Source organism: Egretta garzetta, unplaced genomic scaffold (assembly GCF_000687185.1).
Source record: "Egretta garzetta isolate BGI_Z169 unplaced genomic scaffold, ASM68718v1 scaffold94, whole genome shotgun sequence".
In the NCBI taxonomy this organism is placed as follows: Eukaryota; Metazoa; Chordata; class Aves; order Pelecaniformes; family Ardeidae; genus Egretta; species Egretta garzetta.
Genome location: NW_009259683.1, coordinates 4,394,861 through 4,413,075, shown reverse-complemented (window position 1 = coordinate 4,413,075; position 18,215 = coordinate 4,394,861). Strand labels below are relative to the sequence as shown.

The 18,215-nt window shown below is 43.2% G+C and overlaps 1 protein-coding gene across 1 annotated transcript in view; it reads left to right on the top strand.

Moving 5' to 3' along the window:
- The first annotated feature begins 4,228 nt into the window (after positions 1-4,228).
- The window catches only part of CHN2 (chimerin 2), a 26,592-nt gene continuing 12,605 nt past the window's right edge, over positions 4,229-18,215 (top strand). The window contains exons 1-4 of the mRNA XM_035894118.1: positions 4,229-4,993; positions 11,687-11,771; positions 14,165-14,338; positions 16,133-16,210. Of these exons, the coding sequence (XP_035750011.1) occupies positions 4,556-4,993; positions 11,687-11,771; positions 14,165-14,338; positions 16,133-16,210 (775 nt within the window). The 5' untranslated portion in view covers positions 4,229-4,555. The remainder of the gene's footprint in view (positions 4,994-11,686; positions 11,772-14,164; positions 14,339-16,132; positions 16,211-18,215) is intronic.

The window sequence follows — 18,215 nt, the reverse complement described above, 5'->3', positions numbered from 1 at the left end:
GAGCCTCCTGGCCCTGCTCACCTCTGTAGTCGTTGACCTTGGGAGCCTTCCCCAAAGGGAGGGTTTCTTAGGAAAATGGGTTTTGCAAGATTGGGCTGGCAAGCGCCGCTCTGCAGTCATTGTGCTCTGCTTCGTGTTCAGTACATTTTCTGCTTGGAGCTTGGTTCCTCCCACTGTTTAGCAGCACAGAAGGCTTTTAATGGCAGCTCCCGGTGCCATGGCACGGGCTGGCGGCATTGTGGCATGGCGAAGTCCTTTGGCTGACCAGCCCCCGCCACCATTTCCCCTCCGTGCCCTGTGTTTTGCTAAGAGCCAGCTTCTTTGGTGTCGTCTCCTGAGTGCACCGTGGCAAGGGCTCTGTGGAAGAAAAACCCGATAGCTGCAAGATTCCTGCGCCGTGTGTCATCTCCACGGCGTGTTTGCAATTGAGCAAACATAATCTGTCTGGCAGATTACTGAGTGTGCCGTGCCTGCGAGGGAACAGGCCTCCCTTTGACCTATGACTGTATCTGTGTGCAGTGTTAAGTGTATTTAGTTAGTGATCAGTCATGGATTTGTCACAGTTCCTTATCACGGAGCAATCTCCCTTTCGCTTGGAGTGTCGCCCAAGGAGACGTCCCCGTGCCGCTCCTCTGCCTGCCATAGTTGTGCCCCTTGGCAGGCGGAGTGGCGAGCCAAGGACCTTCCCCTGGATACCCCATCCCTGCCAGCCTGCCTGGGCATGGCAGCGGCGGTGGGAGAGGAGGCCATGGCTCCCGCAGCGTCTCTTCCCGCCTCGCTGGAGCTGGGGCGGAGGAGCCGGGCGGCGTGCAAAGTTCCCCCACCACTTGCTTCCAGCAAGTCCTCGGCGCTGCCCGCACAACTACAACAGAAATCATGCCACGTGTACAAAACCGAAAGCTTTTCATACTACGATTTGTTCTTTCCTACCCCCAAGGCCTTTGTTAGCGAACAAGACGCCAGTGTTCGGGGGGGAGAGACAATGGCGTGGTTCAGCTCACTCTGCGAAGGCATGCTGGAAATGGCGTAACAGCTGAGCCCGCCCTTTCCCCCTCCCCTTTTTGATTTTACTATTCTGGTTCAGAGACACTTAGTTTGCTGTAAATGCCCACTTTGCTGTATAGTGTTGTGCCAGGGCAGTTTTAGGTTGGACATTAGGAAAAATTTTTTCAATGAAAGGGTTGTCAAGCACTGGAACGGGCTGCCCAGGGAAGCGGTCGAGTCCCCATCCCTGGAGGTATTTAAAAGACAGGTAGACGAGGTTAGGGACATGGTTTAGTGGTGGGATGGCAGTGTTAGGGTAACGGTTTAACTTGATGATCTTAAAGGTTTTTTCCAACCTAAATGATTCTATGATTCTACCTGTGTTTTACAGAGAGAGTAGTAAACTGAAATCGTATGTTATGCAGAAATCCTTTGGTCTGCAAACGCAGACAACCTGTATTTGCCTTTCGACCTTCGCTAGCTTAGACATTTGGTGACAACCAGCAATAATGTTTTTAGCCACTGGCGTTCTCCTCCTTAGCTGCAGGCTAAAGTGCTAGCTTGATCAAGAGAAACTCTTTAAATGAGTTGACACCATGTGCAGTAAATTTTGCGTTAAGAAAAAGAAAATGGATAGAAGAGAGCACTGGGGTTGGCCTGTGGTATCAGTACATTGGAACTGGTTGCTGCTGAGAATTCGTCATTGCTGCTGTTTGCATGGTATTTTGAGAGGGGAGGGGTTATACATGTGGTCCAGCTCATCTCAGTTTTACAGCACCATTTTAGACACCAAACCTGGTAGGGCTTTGTGTGATTAAGCTTCTTAAGAGGACACACTCACTGTTGGCCTTCTGTACACATCCTGTGTTTGCAAGGGATCCCATTAAACAACTCTCTAAACAAGGCCCAAGCAAGGCAGAAAAAGCAACCTAGGGGATAAATAAAATTTCATATATGATAAACAGTAAATACTGATCTGCCTTAGTCATATGAACTGGTTTGGCTGAGTGGTTCTCCTCCAAGTCTATTAAGTTTAATGCTTCTGTGCAAACACTCAGAGTTTCCGTTAAATATAGTACTGTATGTCTGATCCCAGGATGACACTCTGATATTCCAAGAATAGTTTAATAAATAGAAATTCCAAGATGTATCATCATAAGCCTGTAGCCTGAGTATCAAATCAGCCATGTTATGTAAAAAATATTGGTTATATAATGGGATTTTTATCAGTCTAGTGACATAAATACAAATATTAGAGCATTATTAGGAAACCGACCTCTCTCTGACTTTGGATCTGTTATGCTGGAAGTCAGAGAGGAGGTAGCTTATGTATATATGGGGTTTTAGATGCTGTAGCTTCAGAGGTGTCTAACAACTCAGAACTAGTTTGGGGGTTTTGTTCCAGATGAATGTAAATACATTTAAAATGGTACCGAGGAAAGAAACTGGAGTGTGATAAGAACTTCAAGATGCTCCAGAGTTTCATTCGTGATGGCCTGAACTGAAGCCATTGGCTCTGATAGAGTCAGAGATGTCCCTAAAACCAGCGCTCCTCATCTCTTGAAATACACTGAGAGAGCTGAGGAACTATAGTTTGGTTTTATCTGCTGGAAAGCAGGTAAAGGTCCTGAGCTAGAAGAAATCAGGACTCGCTAGCGGGAGGACATACGGAAGAGCAGCAGGGATTTCCTCCAGGCAGAGCAATGTTTGTACAGCCAGTTGTCACCGGTGGTCAGGTAGTGGTGCCGAGCGATGGGGTTGCGTGGAAGTCCTCCCCACCAGGGAGCAGAAGCTTTGGAGTATGGGAGCACGTAAAAAGAGGTGCCGCAAGTTACCTGGAAAAGAAAGGAATTAAGTATGCTATACATAGAAGTTTAAGTGCATCGTTTTGTAACTGAGAAGCTGATTTCGCAGGTTGCACAACTTCTTGCAAACCCTAAGTAGGGCACTATCTGAAATTGCACGGCCTGATGTTACTGGCGGCCAACCATCTGTCCCCACAGGCTTTCAAATCAGGAGAGCACCGCTTTTGCTGAGAGCAGGCAGTCTATATGGTGGAGGGTTTAGTAAGTGAATTAGATGAACCATCTGACTTTTCAGCCTGAGGTAAAAGCAGAATGAAAATATGGAGGCAAGTTCAATTTCACAAGTTAACATAAGTGAATTAAATACTTTAATTTCACATATTTTCTGGGTAAGTTGAAGTGGGGCAGACTGTAAAAGGCTGATGTGGTCTTTGGTGTCTCTAGTTCAAAGAGGCAGTTTTCCTGATAAACCCCTGGTTTGCCCTGTCACAGCATAGAATCATCAAATCATAGAATCATAGAAAGGTTTGGGTTGGAAGGGACCTTCAGAGGTCCTCTAGTCCAAGCCCCCGGCAGTGAGCAGGGACACCGCTAACTAGATCAGGTTGCTCAGAGCCCCGTCCAACCTGGCCTTGACTGTTCCTAGGGACATCACCTCTCTGGGCAACCTGAGTATCTCAAGCGTTAGACCCACCTTAGAGAATTAAATCTCACAGTGCTCTGCCAAGCAAGTGACTCCTAACCTCCTCTTGTCGGTGGAGAATGGGCATACTCACTAAGGAGACGGAGAGGGGAGCTGGAGGGAGGGAAGCTGGTGGGGAGGGGGCACTGAATGTGCTTCCCAGGGGATGCTCAGTGCCACATGTATTCTGTGTCCTGGGACGGGGAAATACCTGCCCATAAACAAGCGAATCAGGTGCCCAAAGTAACACGGCAAGCTGAGCGCAGACTGGTCAGGGTCCAGATCCCTCCAGTTCCGGGGCTTTAACTAGAAATCACTTCCCTCCCCTGAATCTATAGATGTGTGAAACCAGAGTGAAGGGCGACTGCTCTTGCTGCCTTGCAGACCCTATTCTGCAAACAGGGCTGTGTGCCCATGGGCTTCCTACAGCTGCATGAAGCTCCCCTGCCTTCAATCAAGCGCTGCACGGGGCTCGGGGGCTCCCCACCTGCATCCTCCCAGCTGGGCTTTCCACTTCCCCTGACAGTGAGCTAGCTCTGTGCTACCGAGTGCACACCGACAAAATGCTCTGGTTTAAAACATGACATAAAAGTGCTGTTAATGCTTGGACTGCTGCTGGATTTTTCCCTTTGTGCAGGATATGGAAAAAAAAAAAAAAAAAAAAAAAAAAAAAAAGAGATTTTTAGCCCTGTAAGATTAAACAATCATCATGGTTTTAAGGTCTTAATCTGCTGGCATGCAGACTGCTGGCTGATAAGTCTCTGAGTCTGAGTGTAATTGGATGCAGCATCGGATTCAGTTGTGAGGGCTTTCCCGGGGCTTTTTGTTTATTTGTTCATTTTTAACATGCTGCAGAGTTGAAGTGATCTGTCCCTGGAAATGCATTTGGGCGTGAAGCTGTAACGCCGTGTGTGTGTCGTCCCCCCCCTCCCCGGGGCCGGTATTTCGGCAGCACCTAGCTGGAGACCACCACGCAGGGAGGTTGCGGGGGGGGGGAAGGTTGCTCAGTGTATGAATTCGGGCTATTGTTCGAGGCGCACATCTGCCTTAAGAAATCGCACGGCACAGGCCGTTACTTATTCAGATGCAGAAGCTCCTTCCGTCCCACAAGACGGCCCATTCAAGTCACATGCCAGAGGTCTCAGCAGAATGGGCTGCAGCTGCTTCAAATCTGCTGTCTAACATCAGAAGCAGTTGGACAAACTGTACTGTACTGACTACAGTCAGGCTCCCGGGCGCCGACGAAGACAGGGAAAAGATTTGGGATCCCAGCGCTATGTTCTCAGAGGATCTGTGGCTGGAAAATGAGAAAAACTGTGCCGTTGTTCACAAGTCGAAGCGAGGAAGGAAGCGCCAAGAGCTCCTGGCCGTGGCCCTGGGGGTGAAGGTGGGAGTCAAGGGGGCACTTTTGTGGCAACCTCTGAAACTCTTTGCCTATTCACAGATCACCTCCTTGGTCAGAAGAGCAGCCTTAACTCAAAACGACAACCACTTCAACTATGAAAAAGCACACAATTTTAAGGTAAGCACAACTTCCTTCTATTTTTGGCTAAAAAGTTCTGTTTAGATGCCTCGCGTTTTATTTTTTGCTGTGATGGGGTTTTCACGCACCCATCTACACTAGCTCTGAGCAAAGTGTTGAAAAAAGCATATTTCTTTCTACTTTAAGTTCCCTTGACTGCATTCTTCATATGCTTTTACACAGGCACTTAATCCAAATAACGGTTTTGCTACTCACTTGACTGGCATTTCAGCTCTTTTTCCCCAGCTTCAGGTTTCTTTTTTGTTCGGAAACAAAGTACTTTGTATTGATTATCTTTATCTTAAAGTGTACCCATTTTTAAATGAGAAAAAGGACCCTTTTCAAACTCTAGCTATTCTCAGAAGCCAGTAGCATTTTACCAGCAAACACTTTGGACCATTTCTGTTTTGAGAAGAAGTTGAGGGAGCTCGGGTGCTCCCTAACAATAAAGCAGAGCCCAGCGGTGGTATTGTCTCCCAGCTTTTGTTCCACCACCATATGCTAAGGAAACGCTCTCAGCGTCCCACTAAGCTATAGGGTCTGAGCTTGTGTTTGCTTGTCAAACTAAACCGAAGAGCTGGACAAACACAGGGATGTTTAACTGGATCATCTTTCTGCTGTCTTATACATAGAAAATCAGAATCTTAGGGGTTTTTTTTCCCCAAGTGCTGTGTCTGGCATGCTGCAGCGGGGAAGTGACTCAGCTTTGGAAACAGACCTTCCAGGCAGCTTGTACTAAAATGTTTTGCCAAAAGGACTGTGCTGGTTTCCGAGTATGCCAGCCAGTTACCGTATCTAATGCTGTCAAATTGCGGTTTGATGTTTATCGGGATGGATACAGAGAGAATAGAAGGCAGTAACAAGACAAGAAAGGAATGCATCTCAGCTTTGAAACCTGAGTTTACTTAATGCTCCTTGAGGATGCTGATCTGGGTCACTGTCAGAACAGTTCAACTCATTAGCAGAAAGAGAATTTTTCTGATACTCATCCTGGGCCTGTCAAAAAAGGAGAACCGCTGATTAATATGATTTCACTGATTTCCTGGTTTAGCAAAAAAAGCTTCACTTCTTATTTTTCTACATATTCTGCCATGCAGACATTGCTCTCCTCTGCAGTGCTTCTGCTTTAGTTGGTAAATCAATAATTTAATATTAGTGAGCAAAGCAAGTAATAGCATCTCTTTTCTCATTCCCCCTCCTTGACCCACTCTACCGAAAAGTCAATATTTATCTCGCTGATCAGCACTGAAGGAAATAGGGGAAATACTCTGTGTTTTCTTGCTTGATTAAACCAGCTTTCATTCTTTCTGGGTTTTGCCCTCATTATCATTTTAATATCAAAACTATTTTAGTTTAACTAGAAAATATTTTCTCATGACTGAGACTTTTTTCCACTTTGACCCATACATTCTTTCCTCTTCAAAATTCCCCTTGTTTTGGCTTTGATTTATAATTGGACATGTGCCCAGTTAACTTTGCGTTTGCACAATCTAGCTGTTGTACAGTCTGTGTTCCTTTCTGCTTCAAAAGAGTCTTAGTTTAACTGGAAAAATCACATGATTAAAATATATATGTATTCAAAGACTTGACAGCAGAAAATTATTGGTTTATCCCAGTAAAGGCAATAAAAAACTTAGGCAAGATAGATATATTTTTTAAAAAAAATTGTCCAGAAAGGCCCATCAGAAGTGTTACATTTACTTACTGAACAAATATGTTCACTATGCACAGTTAGTTTTCCAAAGAAATACATTAGAATATGACTAGCTGTTGAACCAAAAATGTGGATAGAAGGCTTAGAGTAGAATATTTAGATTCAAAAGACGGCTAAATTCAAGTCTAATATCTTTAATATATTCCATATTCATTGCATAAAAGGGTTAAGAAATTATTTAAAAGAGAAAGAATGGTTTTATGGGTCTTGGGGCAAAATTCTTAATGGCTTTTGACAGCACTCAGGCTGTGATGATATGGGATTTATCTGAAGGAGAAAGCCATTTTGTAGACATTCAAAGAGTTGTCTTCCCCATTTTTAGGTGAATACTGATGTGTATTGTATCATTCATCTCCGTTCATAGGGACAAAGGTTACATGTCACACTGTCCCTTATAATCTTGTCATAGGCAATTCTTCATGAACAAACAGACACTCTTTAGCTCTTGTCCTTTAACCATGAAGAATCTTAAAAATGAAGGGCACATTTTTAGCGAAGCTGATGAGGTTTTTTTAGATCTTACACCAAAGATCTTACCTACAGGAAGAGAGACGGAACAAGAGGAAGAAATAGACTCAAGGCACAAATTCAATGCAAGGACGGCTCTCCCTCCATCCTTTCCAAGCTAATACAAAAATTAAAAAGGAGCATTGGATTTTGGAGCCTGAGGGCACCAGGTTATGCCCTTCTGAGCACCCATGCTTTCTCATTCACCCTCTCTTCCAAAATCAAGGCACTCAAAGCCAATGAACAAAAAAAAGATTTAGTATCCAGACTGATTTGTTAAGCTGGGTTCATCCTGTGCACACAACGCAGTCACATGGCTTTAGATTTGGAGCTGGCGTCTGTCTGGCAGGACAACTTTGCATAAGCCAGCGTAGACATACCGTAATTCAGGAAAGAGAATAAATCTCTGAAACCCTGTTTAGAAAAACACAGAGGTATTTCCGTAACTATGTGGGCATCAGCCTAACCGGATTGCAAGGTTCTCTTGCATCTCATTACAGTAAGGATCCAGCAGGCTCTTTGGGATGTGCTTTACCTGCCAACTTTGGTGGGGTCCCAGCTGGTGGTGAGCTCAACCTCATGCCCAAGGGTGGCAGCATGGAGTTTGAGGATGCTCCATGCATTTTGTTCTAGGCTGGGAATTAATGAGAGGGCCTCTGTGCTGCTTTATGTGAGCGAATACAGCTGAATAATGAGCATTTACCACAATATTGTGCCTGTTTGTTTGCCACCATAGCATGGGCAAATCCCGTTTGCAGGTGGGCTAGTGGAGTAAAGGCAGCTGATTACGGACAAGTCAGAAGATCTGCTGGGAGAAAGGAGGCTCTGGGATAAATTTCCCCTTGTGTTAATCCCTGCAGATAAACACTGCTTCTGGGAGACAAAGGGGCTTGGGGGGCATTTTTTACGGACATCATGTAGGTTACGTGTATGTCTTTAAACAAAAATATCAGCAGAGTCAGCTTTTCTTCCCCGTAAGCTGCTCAGGTTCAGCCGGAGTCCACAGGAGAGCACAAATGTGCATGTAGTCAAGCGAAAGTCTGAAAAAACTTATTTTCTTCAGAGGCAAATAGAAAAGTCTTCAAACCTAGTCACATAAACAACAAAATTGTCTCAGAAACAGCATTATATAATGACAATTAAAAACATGCATTTCAATTCGAAGCAATTTTTTAGCTTGTGTCTGCAATATTGCTTAAGGGATTATTTTGTTTTGCTGCTGTATTGGCACTCCTTCAGTTTCTCCCTCTGTGAAGACGGCTCAGACACAGACTAAAACTGAATGAGGTGATAGCACCCATGGGGGGAACTCTGCCCTTTGGAAGCAAGGGCACCAGAGGGCCGAAGGGCGAAGGTGAGAGCACAAGAAGGCAACAAGAAGAGACACACAGTGTAGTATTGGCTGAGGTTGTCCAGCAGCGAAGAGAGGATGAATGTAAGGAACAACTTTTCATTGAAAGAGCTGGAAAGGAAACAGTGAAGAAGTTAGGAGTTAGTTAGACATTGTGGAAAGAAGATGAAAGACTGAACAAGAAAAATATAGTGTATAGTCTGAAATGTCTTGGGTTTGGCTTATATGAAGAAATACGTCCCTGTAAATTCTTTTTAAAAATTAGAATTATGTGTCAACTGCAGCCCAAGCAGCCTGATCCCATGCTGTGTCTACACAGAGAGGTCTCCTGAGACTGCGAGATGGGGTAGGGACCAGTAATAAATAGATCTTGATCATGTTTCCAAAAAATCTAAGCCCAGTCCATTTGTAATGATACAGTTACAAAGGATGGGGCAAAACCTAAAAACCCATCTCAGAAAGCTAAGACCTGCTGTTACCTCTCCTTGTTTAAAATAGAGATGAGGCCAATCTTGCAGGCAAAATTCCCATTTACCGTTCAAAAGTGTTGTGTGCAAGCTTCAGGCTGCGTTCAAGTGTTGTGTTCGTAAGAACAGACTTCCTTCACTATTTCTTTAAAATTAAAGGCAAGCCATAAGAGACTTAGTTCCAAACTGCATCTTAAAAGATATTTTGCACCTTCATCTAGAAACTTTTGAAGATCTACTTTTTTCAGGTAGAGATACTGAATATTTCCCTTCAAGTCAAGTTTCGACTTGACCAGAAACCACCAAGACTTGCTTTTCACAGGGCATTTCAGCTGGGAACTTACCATTTGAGCTAAAATGCAGATCCATGAAAAGTTGAAGTGAATGAATAAAGAGAACTAAACCTTTGATGGCCACCAAGCTGAAGGGAACAAGGGAAGGGTGTGCAGTCAGCACTTCTCAGATGGAGCCCTCAGTCAGCGTTGATGATGTTTCCCATTAGTGACAGGAGAGATCAAGGAATAATCAGCTACTATTTTCTAAATATGCGACGGTGAGATCAGCTGAAATAAGCTCTATGTAAAGTGAGCAAGTATGCCCCAAATATCCTAGCAACTGCGATGGACTTCGAATGTGAAGTGGTGTGGTTTTAAAAATCTTGAATGAGCTTTTACAGCTGCTTCTCACAAGGTTAGCTTTTGTAAACCACTGCAAAGCAGAAGATGTAGCTAACTATCTTCCCACAGCAGATGATTTGCACCCACAATTAAACGCAGGTGCAGACCTACTAATTATGTGGTTATCAGTCTAAAAATGGTAAAGGTGCAGGCTTAATTAGTTGTATCCATAGTTTTGTATCCACTGAAGGTCACATAAAGCATATGCCTGAAACTCAGGTCACCAGTTAGGTACGGCTATTTACTCCCACTAAAAGCCATGTCTGAAATTCATGCTACCCACACTGCAAAATAAAATAAGATGAAATGAGAAAGAAGTATCTGTATCTATCAATCTATCTACATAAAACTTTATTGCAAAGTGTTGTTTCTCAGAGATAGATACACATTCTTCTGAGAGGTAAAATACCATTTCAAAAAAGAAATATGATCAATCAAACATTCCCATTTTGGCCTTTTACTATCAAAAGGGAGGGCGAATTACTATTGCTTTAAGCTTATTCATGCAATTATTGACTGTGAGTAGTCGGTCAGGAGTCATTTGTGGTCAGGCTCACATTGTTATCACTAAAGCAGAAAGAGAGGTCTATATTAAAATCACAATACTTCATCTTCCTGGGAAATGGACTCAAGAGTACAGACTTGTTTAGGTGTGATCCTGCAGACAGATGAGGCGAAACCATTAGCAAGGCAAATGCTTGGCTTAAAACTTCACCCAAGTTTATTTGAAAAGGGCAATGACCACTTTTTTACTCTATGAAAAGTAAAGAGCAGCTTTCCCCATCCCAGGGGCTGGAAGTGGTCTTTCAGCCATCCACCCGATGGGTAAGCAAGAGCAGAGAGAAGGAAAGGGAAGCATTAGCAGCTGGAGTGTGCATGATTTATATTATGTTAAGCTCAATTAAGTCTCTGGCCAGAACTAGCTCATACCATGTCCATTCACACGGGCGTAGACCTCAGTATTTACTCATCTTTTCAATGAAAATGAAATGCTTACTTTACCAGAACATACATCTTAAATAAAAAGGTCTTCTGCTGTAGCCTTTGGAAAAGCAGTGGGGGAAGCAGCAGTGCTGTGCGAAACCTGGCTGGGGAGCTATGGGCTCTGTCAGCACGCAGGTCATTTTATTCCTCCTTATATTTATTCATGTCTGGACTCTAGCAAAATGAAGTTTGCTCTACTGAAAAAGAGCGTACTGACATATTTTCCCTACGTGAGTTCACTTTAGTTACTACAGTGGGGATGGGAGTTGTTTGCTTTTTATTGCTAATGGATTCTAGTGTCCAAAAATCAAAATCCCAACCACTGCCTGGAGTGGCTGCACAAAGCATTCGTTATCAGCCCTGGTACAAGTTTACAGCAATCACCTCGAGATTTGTTCAGTGTCAAAGGGAATATAAATAAACATGTAACACCATAGTCATAGCGTGCTCGAACCTGCCTGGTGCTCTTTAACATGGGCCTTGCACCAGATCTGTAGTCACATGGGTTTATGGGGAACCAAAACGTTGTGCATTCGAAGGGACTTTCTGTTGCTGTATTTCCCCTACTTTCAAGTGATGTGTTGAAGAGCGTTTGAATCATTCCTCTTCTGTTTGAACTAGTCAAATAAAAGCACTGACTACAGTTCCTTGGATTATTAGTTTTACTTTTTGCTCCTTTGACCAGTGAGCCTGGTTTCCTCCCCTCCGCTATAGCTAAAATGTCAGCTAGCAAAACCGATTTGCTTTCAGTGCCGTATACAGCCCAGTTCTCTGTTATGTTAAGCCTATTGAAAGATAAACTTCAAGATCAAAGCAAATTTCTGTTCCCGTGGTTTATTTCATCTAGACTTTGGGAAGATGTGGGCACTGTGTGCTAAAGAATTACTCCTACTGAGTCTTCTGTTGTTTATCCATTTCAGTTGTTCCATCTGTCAGACCATCTGCCTCTCAGTGACCCCATTTCTTTCTTTTTTCCCCCTATTTGTACTACAGGTCCATACATTTCGAGGTCCACACTGGTGTGAATACTGCGCCAACTTCATGTGGGGTCTCATCGCTCAGGGAGTGAGGTGTTCAGGTAGCCCTCCAATGTTTTCTGTCTTTCTCTTGAAATGCTCAGGCGTCCCTCCCGCCCCCAGCCCGCGCTCCCTGCAGGAGGGGGGGGAGGGATTACTTTACAGAACAAGGCAAGAAATCCTCCCGCCCGAGTTAGAGTGCTGTCATTTTCCCCATTAGCTGGTTTAGAAATGAAGCCACTGGCCCTTGGCCGCTGAGGGTGACATCCTTTCAGTAGTGCCTTGGTCATGCACGTGCCTTGGTCTATATATTAAGAATTCTTCTTTACAGTGTCATTAAGTTATCTCTGAATGTTCTTATGCCTTAGGAGACAAGCGCTGGAAATGGCAGAGCCAGCCAGCAACTAGGCTTCATAACTCATCTTTTTGCCACCAATGGCTGAGAAGTGCCCTTGTCTGCAAAAAGACCGTCACCTGTTTGCTGTAAAAATGCCATACGTTGCTGCAAGCCAAAAGTAGCCCACCTCGAGGGAAAGCAAAAAATACAACCTTCATTTTCCCAGAAGGACTAGTTTTTTGGTGCCTCTATAATTGTATCAGAATTTTTAATAGCATTTTAATGACTAAATTTGTTTGTTCTTTTGTGAAAATTAATCCATCTTGCAAAAATGCGATAATCATCATCACATCATGAGCTTTTGGATGCAGCAAAGTGAAATGGTAGCTGGTGCATTGCAAATGGGATTTCATACCTTCTTTCTATGGACCTTCAATCCCTTCCATGTCTCAACTGAATGTTTGTGTCTTACCTCTCCCTGCCCTGACCGCCAGGCGTTCCTGGTCTCAGACTGGCAACAAACACATCTGCCCCCAACATCTGTCTTGCATGGGTAGAGGAGGTGGCTGTTACCCAAAATTTAGACAGCAGTTTGAAGGGTCAAAATACCTTTCACAAATGCAAAGTTTTAATAAGTGCAGTCTCAGTTACTGCTACATCTTGTCTGCCTGTAGATGAGTAATGGTGACACAAAGAATATGAGAAGGACATTAAAAATGAGGAAAATTAATAGGAGTTTGCTTTTCAAGCTATTTGATCTTAAACACAAGTGTGCAAAAAGTGGCCTCGCTAATGCATACAGCTGTATTTTTTCACACACATAAAATAGTAAACGTACAAAAAGGCTTATTTATTTAGTATGAAACATAATACTCTCCCTCATTAAATTACCAACATTTAACTCCAAATAGACAGATGCCTTTGGATTTAACTTCACATGCCTGGAGAACAGCCCTGCAAACAATACAGGGAGGATCCTAACTGCAGCTGCTCACATTTGTTTAGATTTTGCAGAACAATAATGTATTATGCAGTAATAACTGTATGGAGAGACACACAAAACCCACCGATTCCATTAAATGTGTAGGTGTGTTTGTAGTGATGATATGATTTTGCTTGATTAATATTTTATGGAGAATAGTATTGAAATTTGCTGCAAGTAACATGAAAAAACAGTCGATAGATACTCGCCACGTTAAGTTAGCCCGAAAGGTACCGTCAGTGGTGGGCATGACTGGGAAGGCATTAAAACAGAAATCAGAGTTATGTGAGATAATGTAACTCACGAGGGTGGTGTTTGCTTTACTGAGGCTTATAAATTCATTTGGCTGAATCCTTGAATCTATTAGAAAAATTCAATTTGTGGAGATCAAGCAGTGATGTTTAAGTTAATAGAAACCTACCCATGCAACCAAGAGTAGATTTAACTCTGGAATAAGACACCAAGAACCATTTGTAAAATGAATCACTTATTTACGTCATGCCTTTCGCAGCATTTTATATGCCTAAACTGACCTACAGACTAAACACAGGGGACACTTTAGTCACCAGTGAAGCAATGAGACGGGAATGGGGAGGCTGCTGATGTGGCAGCACAAGCCAAAATGCGACACTGCAGGAATGTGGAAGGGGAAGGGACGCACGGTCCCAGTTTGAGTGCTTGGGTGAATCTTAGTTCCTTTTCCCATTAGCAGTGCTAAGCCACAAGCTGGCCGGCAGAAGACAGTCATTACTGTGCTAATTTTACAAAAGGCTAAACTAAAGTGCTCAGAAGTTAAAAGTCCCACGTCCTTTCAAATGCAACACCTAGAGCTACGTGTCTGGCAGTGAACTGTCCCAGACCACACCAGTGGTCACCTCCAGCTCAAAGGTGTGTGAAGGACATCCAGAGCTTATATAGTTTTTTTAACAATTGTGCTGGAGTTCACTTTGCCCACCGTAAGTTTTTTATAGGATATTTCCATGCTCGTCTTTCTCATCTCCATCTTATTTATTCTAGCTTTGCTAACTGATGGGGAAGTTCTGCCCCTTGCTTGATGTGGCCCAAGGAAATAAATTGTTAGACAAGACCTGTCGGCGTTAGTATTAATTAATTAACCTGGATAACTTTGTTTGCAGACTGCGGGTTGAACGTACATAAGCAGTGCTCCAAATACGTGCCCAACGATTGCCAGCCAGACCTCAAGAGGATAAAGCGAGTCTACTGCTGCGATCTCACCACGCTAGTGAAAGCCCACAATACCCAGAGGCCCATGGTTGTGGATTCATGCATTCGAGAGATCGAAGCAAGAGGTTTGTGCGCTTCGGAAAGCAGCAGACACAATTAAATGAAGACGACTTGAATTACGTGCTAAGCTAGGACAGCATAGTATGCTCATGCACGCTGAAGAGAGGATGAGAGAAGGGTTTTTTTAGCATAGGTGATACGTTGCTTTGCATTAGCTAGGAAAATTAAATCATGACATTTCATAATGCAATTTCCTGAAATGCTTTCTGAAAACATGTCAAAACATGTATTACGTTACACTTCTGAAAGGGGTGAACTTTAAAGTGAACTTTTAAGTTCATGTTTACGTGTCTTCTTTCATTATTTTCTTTTAACATACCTAGGGACTCTTCCAACTTCAGAGTAATCAGTTTAACTCAAACCCATTATTAATAACCTTTCCAGACACTATAGGCAAGAGAACACAAGTGACTGGAAGTGACTCAAGACAAGAGAGGTCACAGGCTGTGGCGTTTTGTGGTATGTCACAAACTGCGCAGGGTTTCACATGATGCTCAGCTACTGACTGATGGATGTCATGGCGCAGGCAGCCTGTCACAGCCAAAGCTCCAGCTTGTGACAGGTTTTTGCTACGCAGAAGCATGCCAGATTGAAGAAATACCATATCCCCTCCAACAGAACACAGTAATGATCGCGTATTTTTGCTTTGGATAGCAAATGTGTATGTCGTGCTGGCCAATAAGTGAAATTTCCCGGTTAGTCATAGCTTCAGCACAGGAATCTCACGATGTTGAATCCGTGGCATCACAGTAATCTGCATGGCAACACACTGGTACTAGCCATAGGGATTTCAAAGCCACGCATCATCAACTGAAATGAATCAAAGATTTACAAGTAAATCCCCTGCACTGCTCCGTAAAGCTCCACCAGGATTATATCATCATTGCAGGGACAAATAGAATAGTTTGGACTAAGACAGAAGAGCTTTATTCTGATGATATAGCAGGAAGCTACGTTGCATTTGAGATCTAATCACTTACTTGTACTTTTATTGATTAAGATAAAATCTGCTGCCTGCTCTCTGTTTTTTCAACGTCTTTACATTTTTTTCTTCAATTGCTGTAGATCCAAGGAAGATACTGATTTTGTTCTTAAGAAAACAAAGCGTGTTGGATCTTATAAGTAGGTTAGCACTGTGCATAGGCACAATAAGGAGCTCTGGGCTGAAAATCAGTAACGTGTGACTCTGCTTGGCTAGCTCTGCTGAGCCGCCCTGCGTTTCATGTTAGTGTGGAGCAGTGGGGCAAGAGTTGTGCAAGTGAGCAGGTCTGTGGTGGTGAAAGAACCGTTAGAAGGGATGTACTGATGTGGAGAAGAACAGTAGCCATCACATCTATCAGCTGTGTAGAAGTAAAAGCTGAGAGTGAAACTGGGAACAAATGTGCTCCTAGGGAGAGGCAGTTATCTTACTTGCATTACTATTTATCATTAAGCAACTCGTAAAAGGAAAGTAGATCTCTAAAGCTTTATTAATTATAGCCAAATCCAGGAAAATGTCCCACATAAAATGAATAAATCACGATAGCATTACATGTCCCACCATTAGCAAATTGCATTATTTTCCTCAACATAATCAATGGCGTACCTAACAAAATCAGAAAGTATAAATTCTAAAATTCCTTAATCCTTTAAAAAACAAGTTAAAATTATCTTGATCCTTCCTTAAATGCTCCAGAGTTTCACATCACAATTAAAATTTTGCTACACTTACTAGATCTGTTGCTCTTGCTTTATTGTCTTTAAGCCTGAGTATTTGTTGGTTACTAAAGCAAAGTTAACCAAGAACTTTTGTGTTTCAGGTTTAAAATCCGAGGGCCTCTATAGAGTCTCAGGCTTCACTGAGCACATTGAAGATGTGAAAATGGCCTTTGATCGAGGTATACCATTTTTTAATCTTGTACAATTTGAATCTAAGGTTTCAGTTCTAGAACTTTTCAGTTCTTCTTGTGTTTATATAGGCACTGTGGTAAAGAAACCAGCATATAAGCAGAAGTACAGAAAGCAACATGTCTTTTCTGAGTTCTTAAATTAATCTGTAGTGCTTTTCATAAGAAGAAATCATATTTCATAGTTGGAAGGAATAGTTAAACAGTAAGTAATGGCAGGCAGAAGGCTGAGTGCTCAGGGGACTGGATGACTGCTCAATCAAGCAGCAGAGCCTGGGCTCCTAGTTCAAGAACGAGCCTAGATAGCACCAGGGGAAAGCTCTCAGTCCTATCTTTAGTAGACTCAGTGCTTTACAATACGATAATCTGTTTATGAGTTCAAGAAACAGGAACTGCAACTGGGAAGTCATTCTGCAGTGTGGAAAGCAGCGCACCACTGTGCACGTGATGGCATCTGCACAACAGATGAGAGGAGCACTGGGGAGATACGTTGTACAACCTTGAAAAACTAATAATTAAAGCACAGCCTGTTAATCATGATAACCATCCTAGTAGCCCTTCTGAATTGATTTAGCTGATTACCTGGATTCTGGCTGTGCACACAGGATTAATTTTAAGTATATATGTTAGTGGGTGCAGGAGGGTCTTCATCAACAGAAAACACATTTTCAAGTACATTTAAGAAGTTACATGAATATTGTTTTCCCTTCCCATAAATAGTGTTTTCCTTCCTTCTTGATTTTTTCAGGTGTTACCTCTGCCATGTTAGGGAATAGGGTCAGGACAGCCCAGTGGTCGCAAGCCCATGGGGATGAGGCACGTCCAGGTCAAGCCAGGAAATCAGCCTGTGGGTCAGGGTACCAAGCAGAAGGATGCATGGCCAGGCACAGGCATGGCCATGACCTAGCTGGATACAGCTACGATGTCACTCAGGCAGGGACTGGGGGTCCTGGGGGCCCTTGGGCAGGAGGTTTGGGTGCTCCATGGGGAGACTGGGCAGGGCCAGCAAGGTCTATGGGTGGCACATCTTACACTTACTGTGCCTGAGTATTTTTTTGTTTGGAGACAGTTTGTCACTGGCAAAGAAAGTCCAACCAGGGGTTTCCAAAGTGACTGTTTTCTTGCTACACTGAAATATCCTTTTAAAAATAATACATCTTTTAAAATGTGTTGGATGCTGCAATTGTGAACTTACACGTATACACACATAGCTCAGCCATAATTTGGATGAGAGATGCATGGTGATACAACTGCTATCGTAGGAAGAAACACATTTCAAGTGTGCCACATGAAGCAGTGCTGCTGAGAGGGTCACAGTCCCAGTAGGTCCCACTCTGCTCCCTGCAAGTAGATCTGGCCTGGCAAACCCTTCTGTTCTATGTGTTAAATTCCCCTCTAAGTGTACCAACCTGAATGAAACCCAGAAGGAGAAGCAGAGGTTGAAGAGTTTGAAGAAAGCAGATGGAAATTTATGCCTGAGCATGACTTGAATACTGCTGTAGCTGTAGTTCCTTTGCAAATGCTTCGAACCACTGGAGCCAGTTCAGTTTTCCAGGCAGTGTATCTTTTATTATTGCCTGTATTCATGGCATAATCTGGTGGCAATACACACTTGAATTAGACACACAGCAAGGAAAAGGCGGCAAGAAGCAGGAAGAGTAAGGTCACCAGCAATGTTAGATTTCCAAAGGAATAAAGCATGGATAAACATGGAAGCAGAGAAAGCAAGAACCAAGTTTGTATACGTAGGCTGTGGGGAAAACCATTGGGCATAAATTGATAAAAAGCTGTGTCTTCATCTTCTTTTAACAATCTCATGAGGGAAAAGGGATAAGAAAGGAAAGAGAGAGTGTTGCCATGAATAATGCTAAAAGCAGTGGAACAGTGAACAAAACCTTATTATGAAAATTGCATGACTATAGAGTATTGCTGAGACCAGAAGCTGAGAACTTCACTTTACAGTTTTGAAAATGTTTTCTCCCTGAACTAGAGATGG